We start from the raw sequence: 16958 nt of genomic DNA, 5'->3' as shown, positions 1-16958 counted from the left end.
GGGGTCCATCCACCCGCCGCGYGGCCCCGGCTCCGGAGGGAGCAGAAGACACCGGCCATCCGGGTGGGGAGCGACCTGTACTTTGTGAAAGATCCCCTGGAGAAACGCATCTCAGAGGCTGACCTCAGAGCTTTAAATCCTGCCTGAAATACGTTGTTACAGCCCCGGCTGCTGCTCTCTGTAGAGGTGTCCCCTCCCTCCTTCAGTGGGTATCTCACCCTGCATTCCCGCAGGMTCTCTGCGAGGTGGCCGGGGAGCATGTCAGGAGCAGACAGCACACTGTGTCAGGAAGGAGTAAAAAAAGCCAATGAAAACCTACGTGGAAAGATAGATAAACACACAAGGGGTGCACTGGTGATGCCTACCCAGGTGGCTAGATGATGGAGAGCACAAAATAGCTGTAGGAATACACAGTAGCAGGTAAGAAACTGATTGCAAACCAGAGCTATTCTTTCTCACAAAATCTGAATGGAAAAATGACGCTTTCTAAATTAAAACATCAGGATAAATCAGAGCTTACATACAGAAAGGTGGTGCCCCTTCAGACATCCTCACCTCTGCTCTGCAAGTCCTCCAGCAGACAAGGAAGCAGGACAGAACATCACCCCCATGCCTGGACATTTCACATGCAAAGGAAACTATGTTTTTATAATGCCCATGTGAAATCTCAGCATTAATTAGGGTCACCTGGGACCTTCTGCAGGGGTTGAGGTGATGCAGCTGCACACTGTCGGGAGCAATTGCACCTCCATCTGCAATTAATTTCAAATGAAAAAGAAATCTGGATGAGATTCAGCTCCAGATCCAGACTCCTAAATTTCACTGTCTCTATGCAGGTGTCCACACATGTGCTGAGTTTCTGATCTCCTGATATAGCTGGTGGGGATCTCATCAACAGTCTGAGGCCCCTGGAGACTGAGCTGTTGCCCCAGCTGAAGGTGTTGGCTCTAGGATGAAACTGCTGCTCTGAGCCAGGCCAGATGGGTCTGAGGTAATACAGGGACATGGCTATTTGGAAACACTGCTTGGATTTCATCACTGACTGTTGGTTAAAACAAGGTACAGCTTTACACCTACAAAGGTGTACCTGTAGAAAATCTATTTGCCAGAAGTCTCCTGGATCCAAGCAGATGCTTTCCAACATTTAGGAGGGAGGTGGTTTGTGCAGCTCTGAGCACTGCTGCAGCAGTGGCAGGATTACTTTGGAGCCAGCCTGGGCACAGCTCAGGGACTTCTCCCGCATCCATCCCCGAGATGCAACCCAGAGGACCCCCAGGGCCATCGGCCACAGAAATGCAGCTGTGGCCACAGGTGCACGCGTGTGTATTCTTCAGAGATACCATGCTGGGGAACCTAAGATTTGCAGAAGACATATACATCTAGTTCTTAATTTTGCCCAGTTGCCTCAAAGAGGCTCTTTCTCCACTTGTTACTGCATCTGGGTGACTAAGCAGGAAATCTTCATTTCTATGAGGTGGAGCATGGGGCCCCATCCTCATAGCAGCGGTTGCTTAGACTGGGCAAAAAAAAGATTGAGGGGCACGTGATACAAGGCTGTGAACGAGAACAAAAATAGTTCGGTTTCTGTGTTCATTTTATGTCAGTAGTAAGAGAATTGCTACACTTAAGGCTCAGTTAGTCCTTGGATATGAAAAAGAAGCTGATACTTCATAATTTCAGAAAGCTTTATCCCACCATTTTTGGTTTGGGATGGAAAACGAGTATACATCTGGTTCTGCTATTAAGTACTATCTGGCCTGGAAGAGCCCTAACAGAGGGGAGGAGGAGGAGGAGAAAAGTAATGAAAAAAGCAGATCAGAGAAGATAAATYGTGTTGGACTTTCAAATCCTCCTTTTCCAAAGGTTACTAAGGTGGATCACAAATCTCTTAATATCCAAATGATATTTCTCAAAGCTTTTGCAGCAGCGTTGCTGTTGCTATGACATCAGATTTTGCTGGTGACATAGGAAAAACATTGTGGCCCTGTTCCCAGACAGTCCTTGCAACCTTTTCCTACAACCCAGCTCTAAAGTCTTGGTCTCTGCACCTGCTGAGGATGGTGGGTTTATGCAGAGGGGAGTGGGTGGGACCTGGGCATGGGTGAGGCACAAACATGGGTGGTCTCACCTGCGGGAGGTGAGGAGGACTGGGCAGAGGCTTTGTGAGCACCAGCTCCTCAAAGCCCTGGTGCAAGAAGCCCCTTCAGCAAGCGGGCTGCCTCTCTGCTGGGCAAAGCACATGCAAACCTGCTCAGGCGTGTGCAAGTGAGCTGGGGAGGTGCTAAGGTCTGGCTGTCCTTGCTGATAAGGGTTTTGTGCATACAAATGGACAGGTATCTTGTGAGAGGTGTCCTTTGGAAATGTCATCCGATAAGCACATTTCAACCAAGCAGTTGTTTACACATGTGAAAATGAAACTATTCATGCACAAATCCCCCTAGTTTCACTCTCAGACCTGTTTTCTGTCCGTATATCTCTGCAGCATACAGGCAGCGTAAATAACAAGCGTGTCAGAAGCRGCTGCTGCAGAAGCAGAGCGCGGTTAGCTAGCTGGGAATTTCCGCACTGTATCTTGGAGGAAGCAATGCTGTTATTTACATCTCAAAATCAATAAAGCGTCTTTTACTAAATCAAAGCAGATACATTGCAGCTTATCYTCATTTCAAGTCGTGAGTGAAAACACAACAAACATATCACAGAGATGCCTGCGTGTTGCTATGAATATATTCAAATTGCACGAACTGCAAGACCTGCCTTTAGAAATTCTCTGTTATATTGACATTTCTGACAGGGAAGAATCCCCTRCAGAGACATATGATCACGCCTTGCACTATATATAACACTAGCAGGGGCAGCACAGAGTCAGTAAAATAATATTTTGGCTTTACCTTCTTGGAAAGTGAAGAGAAATGTTTTTTCTGCTCCTGTAACTCTGGCGACTGTGGTAATTATGTCTGACAGTCCTCCAGTTAGCATGCTCCTTAGATTGACATTAACATTTGAATAATAATTCCTTCAAAGGCTCTGAGGTTTTATTAATCCGTTATATCTTTCAGCAGGAGGTTTCAGAGTTACATTCCCAATAGATAGGCGATATGCCACAGCTATTAATGAGAGTGTTTCAGGGTAGGGAAAAYAAGTATTCTTCTCTGATAAGCATAAAACTCACACCCGTAATATTTTTCATAGCACAGACTCTATTAATTATCCTATCACTGGTGTTTGACTAATTCTTTCTCTTAACACTTTAAAAAATGCATACAATATCTGTTACAAGCAAAGTAAGTTTTATCTTCCACCTGACACTTTCAGCACATTTTGAAAACTTGGATGACTCCATCTTCACAGCTCTCCATCACCCATGGACTTTGCAGTATATCTGCAGGAGGACAGGCTCCACGAAGACTGATGATGTGTCCCGACGATTAAGGAAGGATGGAGATAGCACCCACAGCTCCTGGCAGCTGACCCACAACCTCCCTCTGTTCAGGTTTTGCTATTCATTATTGCATGAAAACTTGACAATTACAGCTATCCATCAAAATATGCAAGTGACTGATGTGTCATTAACACATAATTCTTTAGAACAGACTCTTCTTCTGATTTATATAATTCARTGCTATTTTTCCAACCAGTCTTTACAGGGCATAATCCTCTGCTCCTCTTCTCAGGTAATGCATTCACTTACTAGTCTGTGCTGTCTAATGGAAATTCCCTGACTGTCTCTCCAAAGAAACACAGTGTGCTCATTTGTAAAAGGTTTGCGGTGTTGTCTCAGGTTTGAAGAAAGCCAGTGTGAAAGAGGAGAACAATCCATCAACCTGCTAATGAGGATGAAGAGAAGTTCCCCTCATTTCAAGGCTGCACAGTGTAATTCATAGTGATTCAGATTCTTAAAATCATTTTAAAATAACATTTCATCTAAATCTGAGTCACGTAGTTTGCAATCTTAAGTAGCTCGAGCACATCACAGRAGAGTCCAGATGACCAACCTCACAGCCAGTGTTCCTGCTGAGTGGCTTACCTGGGTGGGAAGCASCTTACCCCTGCATTTCCATCCCAGTTTACACCACTGCCAGCGCTGGAAATCATGTTATTCTCTATGTTATACAAGCAAACCAAAGCCCCCACCAGCCCACATACCACCTCCTTTCCATGACTCTGGCCAGTCTTGGGTTATGCTGGGCGTGCTGTGGTCCTGACTCAAGGAGACTAGCTTCCACCCCTGCACAGCTCTGCTCTTCCTTGTCCACTCCCTGTCCTTCCTGGTAACAGCTGTACTTCTCGGCATGTCCTTCGATCCTTTGGCCTAACCCTCATCTCCCACGCTGTGATGGGCAACATCTATATCMTCCTCCCACCTCCCTTCAGCCCTATCGTTTAGAATATCAAAACAAAGCAGATTTATAAAGGCATCTTTAGACTGGTTTGTTTATGGAGCCCTTCAAAATAAGTCAAGCGTGAGGAAAGGCAAACAAGCATCCTGAAAACTCAAAGTAGGGATTTGCAGGATAATTCAGGTGGGAGGGGAGCTCAGAAGTTCTCTATTTGAAGATATGCTCAAAGCAGGGTCAGCTATCCAGTCGGACCAAGGCAGCATGCAGGCTTGCTGAAGAGTATTTCCAGGAACTGCTCTACTGTCTGTATAAAAACCCTGCCCTTTGGCTGTGGAGGAAAAGCCTGCTGAGTCCGTGTGAGRTGAGGGCATGCCTTTGGAAGATTGCAGCCAAAACCAGCTGTAATAACAGGGACAAAACCAGGGAATTTCCTCCCTGGGAACTGCAGGAACCTGAATGAGGAGATGCCTGTTGTTTTGGCTGCACACTTGAGCTGGAAGCAGGGGTTTTCTGACCAAAAAGTATGAGAACTCCTTAACTGGAGTTAAGGATTGCAGTCTTTAGCTTGTGCTGTAATCCCCATCTCAGCTGTCTGCACTGGTCTGACGTTAGATATTGTGGCAGTTGGAACCCATCTGCCTAGGAGCTAGCTAACTAGCTATTCTGTTACTTTCAAGTCTTGGTCACTTATACGTATTTTYCCCTGTTTTGTTTAATAAAGTAACTAGTAAAAATGGAACTTCTCAACCTTGTCTCAGTGAACGAATATCCAAGCCTGGCCAGTTACAAACCACAGGTTGTGCTCTGGAGGGTGTGGGCTTCTCCTTATTTCCCATGAATCTAGAGCTGGGAGAACAACTGCAGATTTTTTGTAATGCCTAATTACTCCTATCACCCACTCTGAAACAGCCTCGGGTGCCAGGGCCCTTTGCCATCACGTTGCTCTACAGCAGATGCTTGCACGGGTTTTCTCTTCCCAGACCCAAGCACGGTGCGCACACGAGAGCGCGCTCCAGAGTGAAGAAAACTCCATCTGCAAAAACTCTCAGCAACAAGCAGTCCGCCCAGGTGTGCATGTCATTGCACTGACAGCACGAGCCCCTCTCGCCCCCCACTGCCCCCAGCACACAGAGACGAGAACACTCTGCAGATATGGCCTCGGGAGATATTTATTCAACAGTTGCAGCCTGTCAGTGCCCAAGGGGCATTTTCCCAAGCCTGGAGGTACTTGCGGTGGAGCAGGGACTCTTCCTCGCCCGTCTGGTCCCTGGAGRCTTAGTGGTACTTGCGGGCCAGAGCATGAGCCACAACGCTGACCAGTTTTTGCCAGGCAGACTGGCAAGCGGGGGTGAAATCCCTGGCGAAGTGGGAAGCCAGGACGATGATGAGGATGTCTCCGAGGAGCTGGAGGAGAAAGAAGGAAGCACAGGTGGGGTTAATGCTGCATGGACTGTGGTCCATGTGTGGGGACGGGAGACATCGCAGCAAGGAGGGCTTTGCTCTCTTCCTGGCTTCTCTAGCTCCACCGACCCCATCTTGTTTTGCCATTTATCTTTGATTATAAACATTTTTTTCCTTTCTACAGGCTTTATCTCCTTGACTTTCCTGCGGCAAAGTTCTTTCCTTTCTGCTCTGCCCTTCTCACTTGTGGCCTGTGCGTGGATCCTCTTGCCCACCCCCTCCCAAACAGCACCTTCCAACCCACAGGACTTTTTTCCTTCTTCTGATTTCTCCATGAGGCTGTATTCCAACCCCCCATACTATCCCTCTTGCCTACTCTGCACCTCCCTGTCCCTTCTCAGCTGTCCTGCCCACGTACTGCAGTCTGGCTGCAGGGACTGGCTTGCTCCCCGCTCCTGGGGCTACCAAGACAAAACTCGCAGTCTTTCCATAGAAAGCTCTGGATTTTGAGAAGCCAATTTGTGCTTGCCTCTTAAAAAGCTTTGAAAAAGGTCAACTGTTTCTCCCCATTTTTGGCATTCTAAAGCAATTTGGCCTAAACCCCATTCTGTAAAATGCTTTATTTTTTTCCTTTGGATACAAATGAAGAAAACTGCCAAAAACTATTTTTCTTTTGTGTTGGGGAAAAGTGTTGAGGAAAGAGGTAGTTTACCAGCCAGACAGGCAGCCCATACTGGACAAGACAGAGATCTACTCTCTTATTTTGGAGCAGGTTAGCTGCTCGTCTTGCTGTAGGAACTACAATTTTCTTAAATGATCTATTTAGCTTCCTTCTCCCCTAGATTCCTCCAACCCATGCTGCTTTTCCATCTGAGTTGGCTTTTTTTGCCCCCAAATTCCTTCCAACACCTTTTCCTCCCCAGTGCGGCACTGACATTACAAATGGGACCCTGTGGAAACCATTCACTCTCTTTCAAATAGTCCTGCAACAGCTGTTCACTCTTTTGGGTATTACACAGGGCTCTGCCTCCACCAGACCACAGAAACTACCCCCAGGCAGCTTTGTTGTGGGCAGCCCCTCCAGGTTCAAAGCAAAGCCTGGTGATCCCCACACTTTGCAGAGAAGGGGCTCAGGCTGTCAGCATCGCTCACCCTGAAGTTCTCGGGGTCCACATGCAGCTTCTCGCAGTGCAGCTCGGACAGCTTGGARTAGGTTGCCTTAATGTTGTCCAGGTTCTTCACGGCTTCCCCAAAGGAGGTGAGCACTTTCTTGCCATGGGCACGGACCTTGGGGTTGCCAACGATGGCAGTGGGGCTGGAGAGGTTCCCAAAGGAGGCGAAGAACCTCTGGGTCCAGGGRTAGACGATGAGCAGCCTGSRGAGAGAGRGATGGGGGGACATAAGCAGAGACTCAGACACCATTGACACTCCCTGCCTCCAGCTGCAGCGTTTCTCCATGCAGGGTGGCTGCAGAGCCGGGATCAGGAGCCCAACCTACCTGGCCAGGGCCTCGGCACCACATTCGTCCACGTTGACCTTGCTCCAGATGCTGGCAATGAGCTGCTTCTCCTCAGCTGTCCAGTGCACCATGGTGGCGAGGCAGTTTTGCTCAGAGCTGCAAGAGGACACAGACCCTGTAGCTGCACCGCAGACCCCTGGAGGCTTTTATCTGCTGCTGGCCGCTCCTCCCCATCCCACGCTGAGGGGTCATTGGCCAGGGCTGGGGTGGGGGTCCATGTGGGGGGAGAGCAGAGAGAGGATGGCCAGGGTGTGGCAGACTGAGAAGAGGCCTCCCGTTATCCTGAATTCAAGAGCTTTATCCATTCCCTGCTGTGCAGGCAGCTCTCCTTTCCAGCTACCACAGGTGGACCCCTCCGCAGAGAGAGTGCTGCACAAGTTACTGTGCCGTAGCCCACTGCCACTTAAAGCCCATGCGTGGGATTCAGTGGAGTGTGGAGCCTCATGCCCTGACTCTTCCAAGTGGTGGACTCTGCCCTGACTTAGTCTCTGTTAATAAAGTCATGGATTCCCCCATGAAATTGCAGCCAGTGGCAAAGTAATCCAGTGGGCAGCTACAAGTAGACCACTTGGCTACCCAGAAAGGTGCTGCAGGAGGACTGCAGTCACCTTGCACCACCAGAAAGCGTGAGGGACATTATAATTGCTCAGAGGGCATCAAGAKTACTTAGGCTTTGTGGTTAAGTTCTGCATTAATCATTCTTCCTCTTCCTCTAACAGAAATTCACCAGAGCACTTTCCTTTTTCTTTGGGCATAGGTAGAAACTCCCCACAGACGTTCCCCCCTCAGCTATAACATGACCAAGCAGATGCAGGGCTGCTGGCCAGGGAACAAACATCAGACAGGTTCACCCTTCTCATCCCAGTTCTACTTCAATCCCCTTCCACAAAGGAGAGGTAAAATAGCCTTTTAGCAAAAGGTTTGCTGCTGCAGGCAGCACAAAAAGGAGCAAAGCCAGCTCAGAGCTGTCCAGTCCCCAGAGGAAGTCCAGGGTGCTTTCCCGTGACAAGGCTGRTGCATTTTACACTTCCCCCAAGTTCAACCAGGCTGTGCCCAGCCTCTTCTGGTAGGAGGAGGTGTTTGAACCCCAGGTGAACTGCTGGTCCTGTGCAGCTCTTGAGCACCCTCCCCAGCAGCAATGTGCCTGAAGGCAGAGCTCTCCTGTTTGGGTTTTGTGTTTGTTTGTTTTGGATAAGACCCCAAGAACCAGAGTCCTTGCGGAAGACACAGGGAGTGTTAGCCTGATCGCAGCGCAGCAGGGATGAACAGCTCGCTTCCTGCTGGTTTTACTGGGATTGGGATTGGGATAGGTAGGAGGYGCTGGGTCTTGTTCTCCCAGCAGGTAGGATGACCAGTGGCAGTGTAAGAGGAGGRTGTTTGCATGGCCATGCGCCAGCAGCGCACCAAGCTCCTGTCCAGAGCTGACCAAGCTCCTGTCCAGAGAGCTGGGCTTGCCTTCCTCCATGGGCCATCTCCTGCTAGGAGTCTTCTTGGTCTTTTGCTGAAAATACAGAAAGGGGAGGAAAATCGATTGAAAGAAGGAAAATACTGAGCTAGATTTTTCAGTCTAGTAATATTCCTCTTCCCTTTAAGTGGTAGAACTTTTTTTTCATAGAGGAAGGATTGAAAAATCTTCATTGAGTTGCTAGCATCTGTCTTTTGACAAAAGTATTTAGGGCACGCGGGCAGCTGTGCTACAGCATGGTGATAAATTGAGACARCTGGTGTCCTGCTGCAAGCACAGGGAGCCAGCGGGGCGGGGGGAGCACCAGAGCAAGGGAGAACGCAGCCTCGCCGCCGCTGSTGCCCCGGCTCCGGCACCGCGCACCGCCTTATCGGCCGCGCCAGGAGCCGACGGAGCGTCCCAGCGCCAGCCGCCCCAGACGTTGCTTTGAGCCGCCCGGGGGGCTGCCGGGTCCCCGTGGCCGGGTGCTGCCGCGGGCCGGGCTGCTATTGCAAGGGAGGCAAAATGAGCACTGGGAGAAGATGCATCCAGGTGGATCTGATGCATCCAGGTGGATCTGCTTGTTGGGGGTAGGAACGGGGGTATCATCCCCGAGCTGGGCTGAGGACCGGGAGCAAAACCACCAGTGCTCGCATTGCCCCGTACTGTGGTGGCCACGAGGTCCTCAGGGGTGGAAACCTCTGTCCCTGGGGGGTGGGGTGGGGGAGCACCCCAAATGGGAGCCCCAATAGCAGGAAAGGGGGAGCAGCCCATTCCTTCCCTGTTTTGCTCACCCATAAGGTCCAGTGTGACAGGTCTGGTGGGTAGGAGGAAACGTACTTCTACAAGTAATACAGTCATTTCTGCCTGAAATCTATGAACAATTTCATTGAAGAATCTGACTGATTTTTGTGGCCCCAAACATCCAGTAAAAACAGTGTACTCTGTGCCTGCCCAGCCACTCTGCAGGGAGGAAAGCACTTAATAGCTCATAACAATAATAGTAGCAGTAATAATAATAAACAATAGTAATAATAATAGCAATAATAGCAACAGCAGTAATAATAATAGCAGTTCATGAATTATATTCTCATGTACTCCACGTCTGTCTTGACACTAGAAACAAAGTCCCTCTTCCCTAAAGCAGTGGGTGCAAGAAGGAGGATTTGGGGGTCTCAGAGGGCACTCGACACCTTTCAGCAGGGCAGGAGGGGGGATGCTGATGAGTGCAGATGAAGCAAGGGTAATACAGAGTATAGCCAGGGTGGCAGAGATGCTGGAATACAGAGCTATGCCCTCTTTTTTTTCCCTTCAAAATGCAAGCACCTCTTTTGAGCTAAGAATTGCTTTTACTGGATCATGCTCAGACCCAGGTGCCTCCCACGCCACAGACAAACTCCTCTAAGGAGTCTTGCTCTGCAGACSCCCAAATAGCTTTGCACACACAGAGCATCCATTGATGCTCACATGCAGAAAAATTATTAGTATTCACCACTATTGGAATGATTGGGCCCCTAAAAAGCTGCAGAATGGGTGGTGTAGGATGAAAAAGAAGTGCATAAACAAGGTCTGGACAAGTCTTGATAGCAACATGCAAAATGTTTATCTATAACCTGCCCCCACCCAGCTCACTGCTAGGCCAGTATGAGTCAGCTCATTTTTTATAGGCTTTATGCCAAAAACGAGCTGGGGTRGATTAAAGTCTTCGCTTTGTTTATCCTCCTTAAAAAAATATGAATTCTCTGAGCTCCCMACACCTGCCAAAAATTACCCATATTTTACAGTAAAATATAGGGTAGTTCCACAGTGCAAACTTTTTTTTTGAGAGGGGGGAAGGTTTCATGTGTGTAGAGGTAGCAGGGCTGTGCCTAGCCAATGCTCCTGGGGCATAAGCACCATTTCCAGGGTTCAGGCAGATCCCACATCATCCCTTAAAAGACAAAAAAGAACAAAAGGAGTTGGTCGTTCCCTGAGAGGGAGATGCCTGTGCTCCTGGAGCTCRCCCCACGGACGCCCCAGGCCCTCCAACCCCTCCATGCCATTCAGAGACACAGACACGCAATGGAGACTTCACAGGATGAATTTTATTTGGTTGTTACAAGATGTAGGCTCCAGAAGAGGATTTCAGCTGGTGCACTGAAACATGGCTTCCCGCTTCCTGAGGTTTTCCTGCTAATGCTTTAGTGGTACTTGCGGGCCAGAGCGTGGGCCACCACGCGGACCAGTTTCTGCCAGGCGGCCTGGCACTCAGGAGTGAAATCCTTGGCGAAGTGGGCAGCCAGGACGATGATCAGGATGTCACCCAGGAGCTGGAGGGACAGAAACACCCCCAGGTTAGCAGCACTTAGGAGCCTTCAGATCYCCTCGCAAGTATTCACATCAGCCCTGGGGAAACCTCCAGGTGTTTTGTAGGCTTAAAGGTCTCCCTGGATACTGTGATCCTTTTCAAGATGTACCTTAAACTTTGTTCTCTAAAGATTCAGCTTTCTAAAAGTGATTAATCCTTTTGGTCTGTCTAAAATGCAAGATGCACTTTAAATGCACTGAAGTACAAAATGCACCAGCCCCATGTAGTCTGGGCCGCTGGGTCAAATCTCCTTTGCAGCTCCCCAGCTGACCCCATGCCAGCTTTCCTCCTTCTGGTGCTACCATGGGAAGAGTAAACAAAAATTCTCCAGGGATTCTGTTGATTAACTTTTTTTCTTTCTTCCTTCTGAATTAATTTGAGGGTTTCTCCCAGGCAGAAGATGCTGTGGGGTGCCTGTGCTGAGTAGCAGGGAGCTGGCACACAGTGCAGTGCAAGGCACCCTGGCACTAGCAGCGGAGCTCCTGGGGGAAACCCTGCCAGCCTCAATGSTCGATGTCGGGGTTTCTTCCCCATTAGGAAATTTTCGGGTCAGAGATGTGGGAGCCCAAGTTTCCTCTCCCTCCAAGACCCAATCCTACTTTATTTTTGGTATCTAGCTGCTGCCTCYTGATGTTTGCTGCTCTCCTCCATGCCAGGTTTCGCTCTTGCTTCTTTGCTTTCCCTTGGCTCAAGCCTCTTCCTGCTCTGACAACTACTTTCACTTTTCTCTCCTCCTCCCTTTCCGCGCTTAAACCACCTCCTCACCGCCTTTCCTTCTCCTTTCCATCCTTGCTCCCTGCAGACAGCTAGTCTCTAACCGCAACCACTCAGCCCTTGGTGCTTTCCCATGCTACAGCACAGCCCCTTCCCTCCTCTCCTGCCCGTCACCCTGCYCTCCAGCCTCCAGGGAGTCCCTCTCCAGCCAGAGTTCCTCTCTGCATCCCCCAAGCAGTGCACCCCCCAACGCGTGGGCACTACAGCGCAGACAAAAGCATGAGGAGACTCTTGCAAGTGGAGGGAGGCCTTGGGACAGGCAGGGGGACCCCAGGTGGGACCATCACTCACCCTGAAGTTCTCGGGGTCCACATGCAACTTGTCGCAGTGCAGCTCGGACAGCTGGGCAAAGGTATTCTTGATGTTGTCAAGGTTCTTCACAGCATCCCCGAAGGAGGTGAGCACTTTCTTGCCATGGGCACGGACCATGGGGTTGCCGAGGATGGCGGTGGGGCTGGAGAGGTTCCCGAAGGAGGCGAAGAACCTCTGGGTCCAGGGGTAGACGATGAGCAGCCTGGGGAGAGAGGGATGGGGGGACACAAACAGAGACAGACATGGTTAACGCATCCTCCAAGGAACAGGTTCATCTCTGTCCTGGTGTCCAGGCCCCCGACCTACCTGGCCAGGGCCTCAGCACCGCAGTCGGCCACGTTGACCTTGCCCCAAAGCCCAGTGATGAGCTGCTTCTCCTCAGCTGTCCACTGCACCATGGTGTCGGATGGAGGGTAGCGTGTAGCCGCAAGGAGGTACGGAGGAAGTCTCGGCTCTCGCTCCCAAGGGGATCGCCCGCTGGCCAGCGGCTCTCCCCGTCCCCACTTTTATACACTCCGCTGGGCCCCTCCTCTTCCCCGCGCACCCCTCCATTGGCTGCATCCAGGGGCCCAGCAGCCCTGGCACCCCGAGGGAGGGGACGCGGCGTCAGGGTGGGGCCCAGGGCAAAGTGCCCAGAGCCACCACCGCCACCACGAGCCTGCAGGCTGCCTTCCCCTCTGTCCTTCGTTGCCACCTCTGCAGCATTTACCTCTGTGCAAAGGCTGAGCACAGTGCCCAGCACCATGCAAGCCCCCAGAAAGCCCTTGGAGGAAGGTACACACAAGGCTTGGGCTGCAGTGGTGTCCCTCAGATGGTTCAAAGCCACAGTGGACAGTGTTGCTGAGAGCCAAAAGACGAGGACCTGAGGGTGTTGGGTCTGTTCCTCTGARAGCCCCAATATGTACAAGTGATTTCTCCTTCTTCCTCTTCTTTTAGACCCTGTCAGGCTTGGGTTCTCCTCTTTCTCTTTTGTTATTTGACAGTTYGCTAACTCCAAGGTGACACTAAGAAAAGTGTAGGCAATGTCTACTGCAGTCAGAAAGCGCCCCTGCCTCCAAGAGCTTAGCAAGAGGCAAGAAGGGCAGACTGGGACGGAAGCGTTATAGCAAGGGGCACACATAACCTGGACARTCTCAGCTTGCAGAGGCCCTAGAGGAGGTGGAGAAGACCAGCTGTACAGGGAACTGTATATGGCAGGAGACAGTGCTTGTCCCGGTGACTTGGCATACAAAGCAGGAGCAGGAGCAAGAGCTGTYTTCCCTGATAATGGGGCAGGGGACACCAGTTCTCTTATATCTGCTCACTTTGTGATCGGGCTGCAGCAGAGGACCCTCTGGCAAGGCTTGGGTGCGGGTCTCACTGCTCCAGCAGCACAGGCATCCCCCAGTTCACTGCAGAGCAAGCTGCAGAGTTACTGAAAACCTGCCTTGGAACCATTCCCTCTGCTTTCTTCCTGATAATGGGGTGTGAGCACTCGGGGGAGAGGAACCCGCTGCATGGACGTCCTGAGTGTTTCTCCAGGGCTGCAATCTGGGTCATAGGGGGTATTACATGTAAGGAACAAGGAAAACAGATATTCTGTCCTTCATGTGCATAAAACTACCATCCTTGGCCATGAAAGATACTTGTGTTTATTACATTCCACCTTTAAAAATCTGAGAGTCATAATGATTTAGACAAGGAGCAAAAGGACCTTTTTTTCCTTCCCTAAAAGAAGTTACAATCAATGGAYCTCATCTCACTGACGGTGGCTTGGAGTCCAGTTGGAGGCCTGTGGCTAGTGGCATCCCACAGGGCTCAGTACTGGATCCCATCCTGTTCAACTTTTTCATTGATAACCAGGATGAGGGGACAGAGTGCCTGCTCAGCAAGTTTGCTGATGATACCAAGCTGGGAGGAGTGGCTGACACACCAGAGGACTGTGCTGCCATTCAGAGAGACTTGGACAGGCTGGAGAGTTGGATAGAGAGGAACCTCATGAGGTTCAACAAGGGAAAGTGCAGGGTCCTGCACCTAGGGAGAAATAACCCCAGGCACCAGGACAAGCTGGGGGCTGACCTTGTGGAGAGYAGCTCTGCAGAGAAGGACCTGGGAGTGCTGGTGGATGACAAGGTGACCGTGAGCCAGCAATGTGCCCTTGTGGTCAAGGCCAATGGTGTCCTGGGGTGCATTAGGAAGAGTGTTGCCAGCAGGTCGAGGGAGGTGATCCTGCCCGTCTCCTCAGCCCTGGGGAGGCCTCATCTCGAGTCCTGTGTCCAGTTCTGGGCTCCCCAGGACAAGAGAGACATGGAGCTACTGGAGAGAGTCCAGCATAGGGCTATGAAGGTGATCAGAGGGCTGGAGCACCTGCCCTGTGAGGAACGGCTGTGAGAGCTGGGCCTGTTTAGCCTGAGGAAGAGAAGACGGAGGGGGGATCTGATCAATGTGTACAAGTACCTGAAGGGAGGGTGTCAAGGGGATGGGGACAAACTCTTTTCAGTTGTCCCATGTGACAGGACAAGAGGCAATGGGCASAAATTGAAGCACAGGAAGTTCYRCCTGAMCRTGAGGGGGAATTTCTTCCCTGTGACAGTGGCAGAGCACTGGACCATGTTGCCCAGAGAGGTGGTGGAGTCTCCTTCTCTGGAGATCTTCAAGACCCACCTGGATGCAACCCTGTCTACCATGCTCTAGGTGACCCTGCTTGAGGAGGGAGGTTGGACTAGATGATCTCCAGAGGTCCCTTCCAACCTTACTGATTTTATGATTCTATGGCACTGTTCCCACTGTGCATTTGTATAGAAAGAATTGCTCCACTTAATCTGCAAAAGATTTAAAACATTAAACACAGTGATGTTCACTGGTCTCTCAATAAACCACCAGAGTATTTTAATYTACATTTTTTTGTATGTTTATTTGTTAGGGTCTTGAACATCCCCTGGATTTTCCCCTCTCAGGCAGGTCTCACTTGCATGAATGCATAAAACCAGAGATGGCTTACATTGTCCCATATATCTAGGCATCCTTGTTCTCCCAGCACCACTGGGTTGTCCCTTCATCCTCTTTCCCACACAGAGCAAGACATCCATTTGTGAGTGAAACAGTTGGTGTTTATTTGGCACTTAGAGCCCAGGAAAACCAAAGGACATATCTYGTTGCAGAGCTGTGCTCAGAAGTCAGGAAGATCTCCCTGTTTCACGCAGGGGCCATGTGGCTCAGTGGTACTCATGGGCCAACGCATGGGCTACGACATGGACCATCTTCTGCCAGGTGGACTGGCAGGTGGAGGTGAACTCCTTGCCAAAGTGGGCGGCCAGGACGACAATGAGGATGTCACCCAGGAGCTGCAGGGATGATAAGGCCATCAGTCCAGCACCACCTTTTGCCTCGAGTCACACTGCTCTGGTCCACATGTGGACATACCAACTGACCAACAACCTTGTGTGCCTGGGACCACAGCCCAACTTGGGGTTTTTGGAGGATTCATTGCAAAACAAAGAGCTAATTTTTCACTACCCAGGGTAGCACCAAACGTCCCAAACAGTTTGAGTCTGCAGCACTCACTAGGGTGCCTGGATGTGCTGGATCCTCCTCCCCAAACACATTATTTTTCCCTTCTGTACTAGTGTCCTCTCTCTGCTTCAAATGGGGTTGTTCTCTCCTTTCATTTCCCTATCCCCCCTCTTTTCCTTGGCTCATATCCCTTCCTTCTGCATAAATGGCAGTGCTTATTTTCTCCCTTGATTTAACCATTCCCTCATACCCAAGATAAGCTCTTTGCTTCAAATTTTGCCTCCACTTCTTCCCTTCTGGCTGCATCAAGCCCACATTACTTCCTCCTCCACTCACTCTGCAGGCTGCACATATGCCACTTGGTGTTTCATTCACACTCGTGTTACCTGTGTGAGTCCCTTGCCTCACATCTCTAAACCATAACTCCTGCTGATTCTCCTTGAATATACCTATTCACTACTACTCCTCCCCTCCTCTCTGATTACAGCTGATTCCCAGGCTCAGACCTCCTCAGAGATTTTTATCTCTACAGAACAGAAATCTCTGTTCAACTGAGAATGGAGTCTGAGCATCACTCACCCTGAAGTTCTCGGGGTCCACGTGCAACTTGTCGCAGTGGAGTTTGCTCAGCTGAGCAAAGGATTTCTTGATGTTGTCCAGGTTCTTCACAGCATCCCCAAAGGAGATGAGCACTTTCTTGCCATGGGCACGGACCATAGGGTTGCCGAGGATGGTGGTGGGGCTGGAGAGGTTCCCGAAGGAGGCGAAGAACCTCTGGGTCCAGGGGTAGACGATGAGCAGCCTGGGGAGAGAGGGATGGGGGGACACAAGCAGAAACACAGACACCATTAGCACTCTCTGCCTGCAACTGCAGCAGTTTCTGTGTCCAGGATGGCCACTGAGCACATGCTGCAGAGCCAGACCTACCTGGCCAAGGCTTCAGCACCACATTCATCCACATTGACTTTGTACTAGATGCTGGTAATGATCTGCTTTTCTTCAGCTGTCCAGTGCACCATTGTGTTGACTGAGTGAGTTTGTTTGGGGCTTCCCTGAACAATGATGAGGAAGTGGAGCTGAAGTCTACCCCAGGGATTTTATACACTAAGAACAACTTGTCCTAATTTCAGTTGACATGGCCATTGGTTGGGGCTGGGATGGAAGCAGAACTGCACAAGGAAAGTAGCAATTTTGGATACTGTCCAAGAGGAAAAGAAGCCCTTCCCCCCCACCCTTCTGCCTTTGAGTGGACAAGTGGCATCTCGCACAATGAGCTTACAGTTGCAGCCCTGAGTGCAGGTGGAGCTGCCTGCACGGCTCCTCCTTGGCCAT

At 50.4% G+C, this 16958-nt stretch overlaps 2 protein-coding genes and 1 pseudogene across 3 annotated transcripts; all 3 read right to left on the bottom strand.

The window, feature by feature from the left end:
- Positions 1-5488: 5488 nt before the first annotated feature.
- LOC146591343 (hemoglobin subunit epsilon) lies at positions 5489-7355 on the bottom strand. The gene is made up of 3 exons (XM_085313092.1): positions 7237-7355; positions 6891-7113; positions 5489-5741 (listed from the first exon to the last, which is right to left on the bottom strand). Exons 1-3 carry the CDS (start codon positions 7326-7328, stop codon positions 5613-5615), a joined length of 444 nt encoding a protein of 147 aa, XP_085169218.1. The 5' UTR covers positions 7329-7355; the 3' UTR covers positions 5489-5612.
- Positions 7356-10765: 3410 nt separating this feature from the next.
- LOC146591342 (hemoglobin subunit beta) lies at positions 10766-12629 on the bottom strand. Its single transcript, XM_085313090.1, has 3 exons — positions 12441-12629; positions 12114-12336; positions 10766-11010 (listed from the first exon to the last, which is right to left on the bottom strand). Exons 1-3 carry the CDS (start codon positions 12530-12532, stop codon positions 10882-10884), a joined length of 444 nt encoding a protein of 147 aa, XP_085169216.1. The 5' UTR covers positions 12533-12629; the 3' UTR covers positions 10766-10881.
- Positions 12630-15313: 2684 nt separating this feature from the next.
- Positions 15314-16958, bottom strand: LOC146591341 (hemoglobin subunit beta pseudogene; annotated as a pseudogene). The gene is made up of 3 exons (XR_014896825.1): positions 16906-16958; positions 16206-16428; positions 15314-15457 (listed from the first exon to the last, which is right to left on the bottom strand). The product of XR_014896825.1 is annotated as a hemoglobin subunit beta pseudogene (transcript).

This window comes from Rhea americana, unplaced genomic scaffold (genome assembly GCF_003343005.1).
Source record: "Rhea americana isolate MKP2758 unplaced genomic scaffold, rheAme1 scaffold_376, whole genome shotgun sequence".
NCBI classification, from domain to species: domain Eukaryota; kingdom Metazoa; phylum Chordata; class Aves; order Rheiformes; family Rheidae; genus Rhea; species Rhea americana.
Note: the sequence above shows the minus strand (reverse complement) of the source record. Positions and strands in the feature narration are given on the sequence as shown.

Excerpts from the sequence above, each read along its gene's own strand:
- LOC146591342 (XM_085313090.1), bottom strand. The coding sequence starts at position 12,532 with ATGGTGCAGTGGACAGCTGAGGAGAAGCAGCTCATCACTGGGCTTTGG. Across the intron at positions 12,337-12,440 it reads GGTGCTGAGGCCCTGGCCAG|GCTGCTCATCGTCTACCCCT; the intron begins GTAGGTCGGGGG and ends CTCTCTCCCCAG. Across the intron at positions 11,011-12,113 it reads TGGACCCCGAGAACTTCAGG|CTCCTGGGTGACATCCTGAT; the intron begins GTGAGTGATGGT and ends CTGTCCCTCCAG.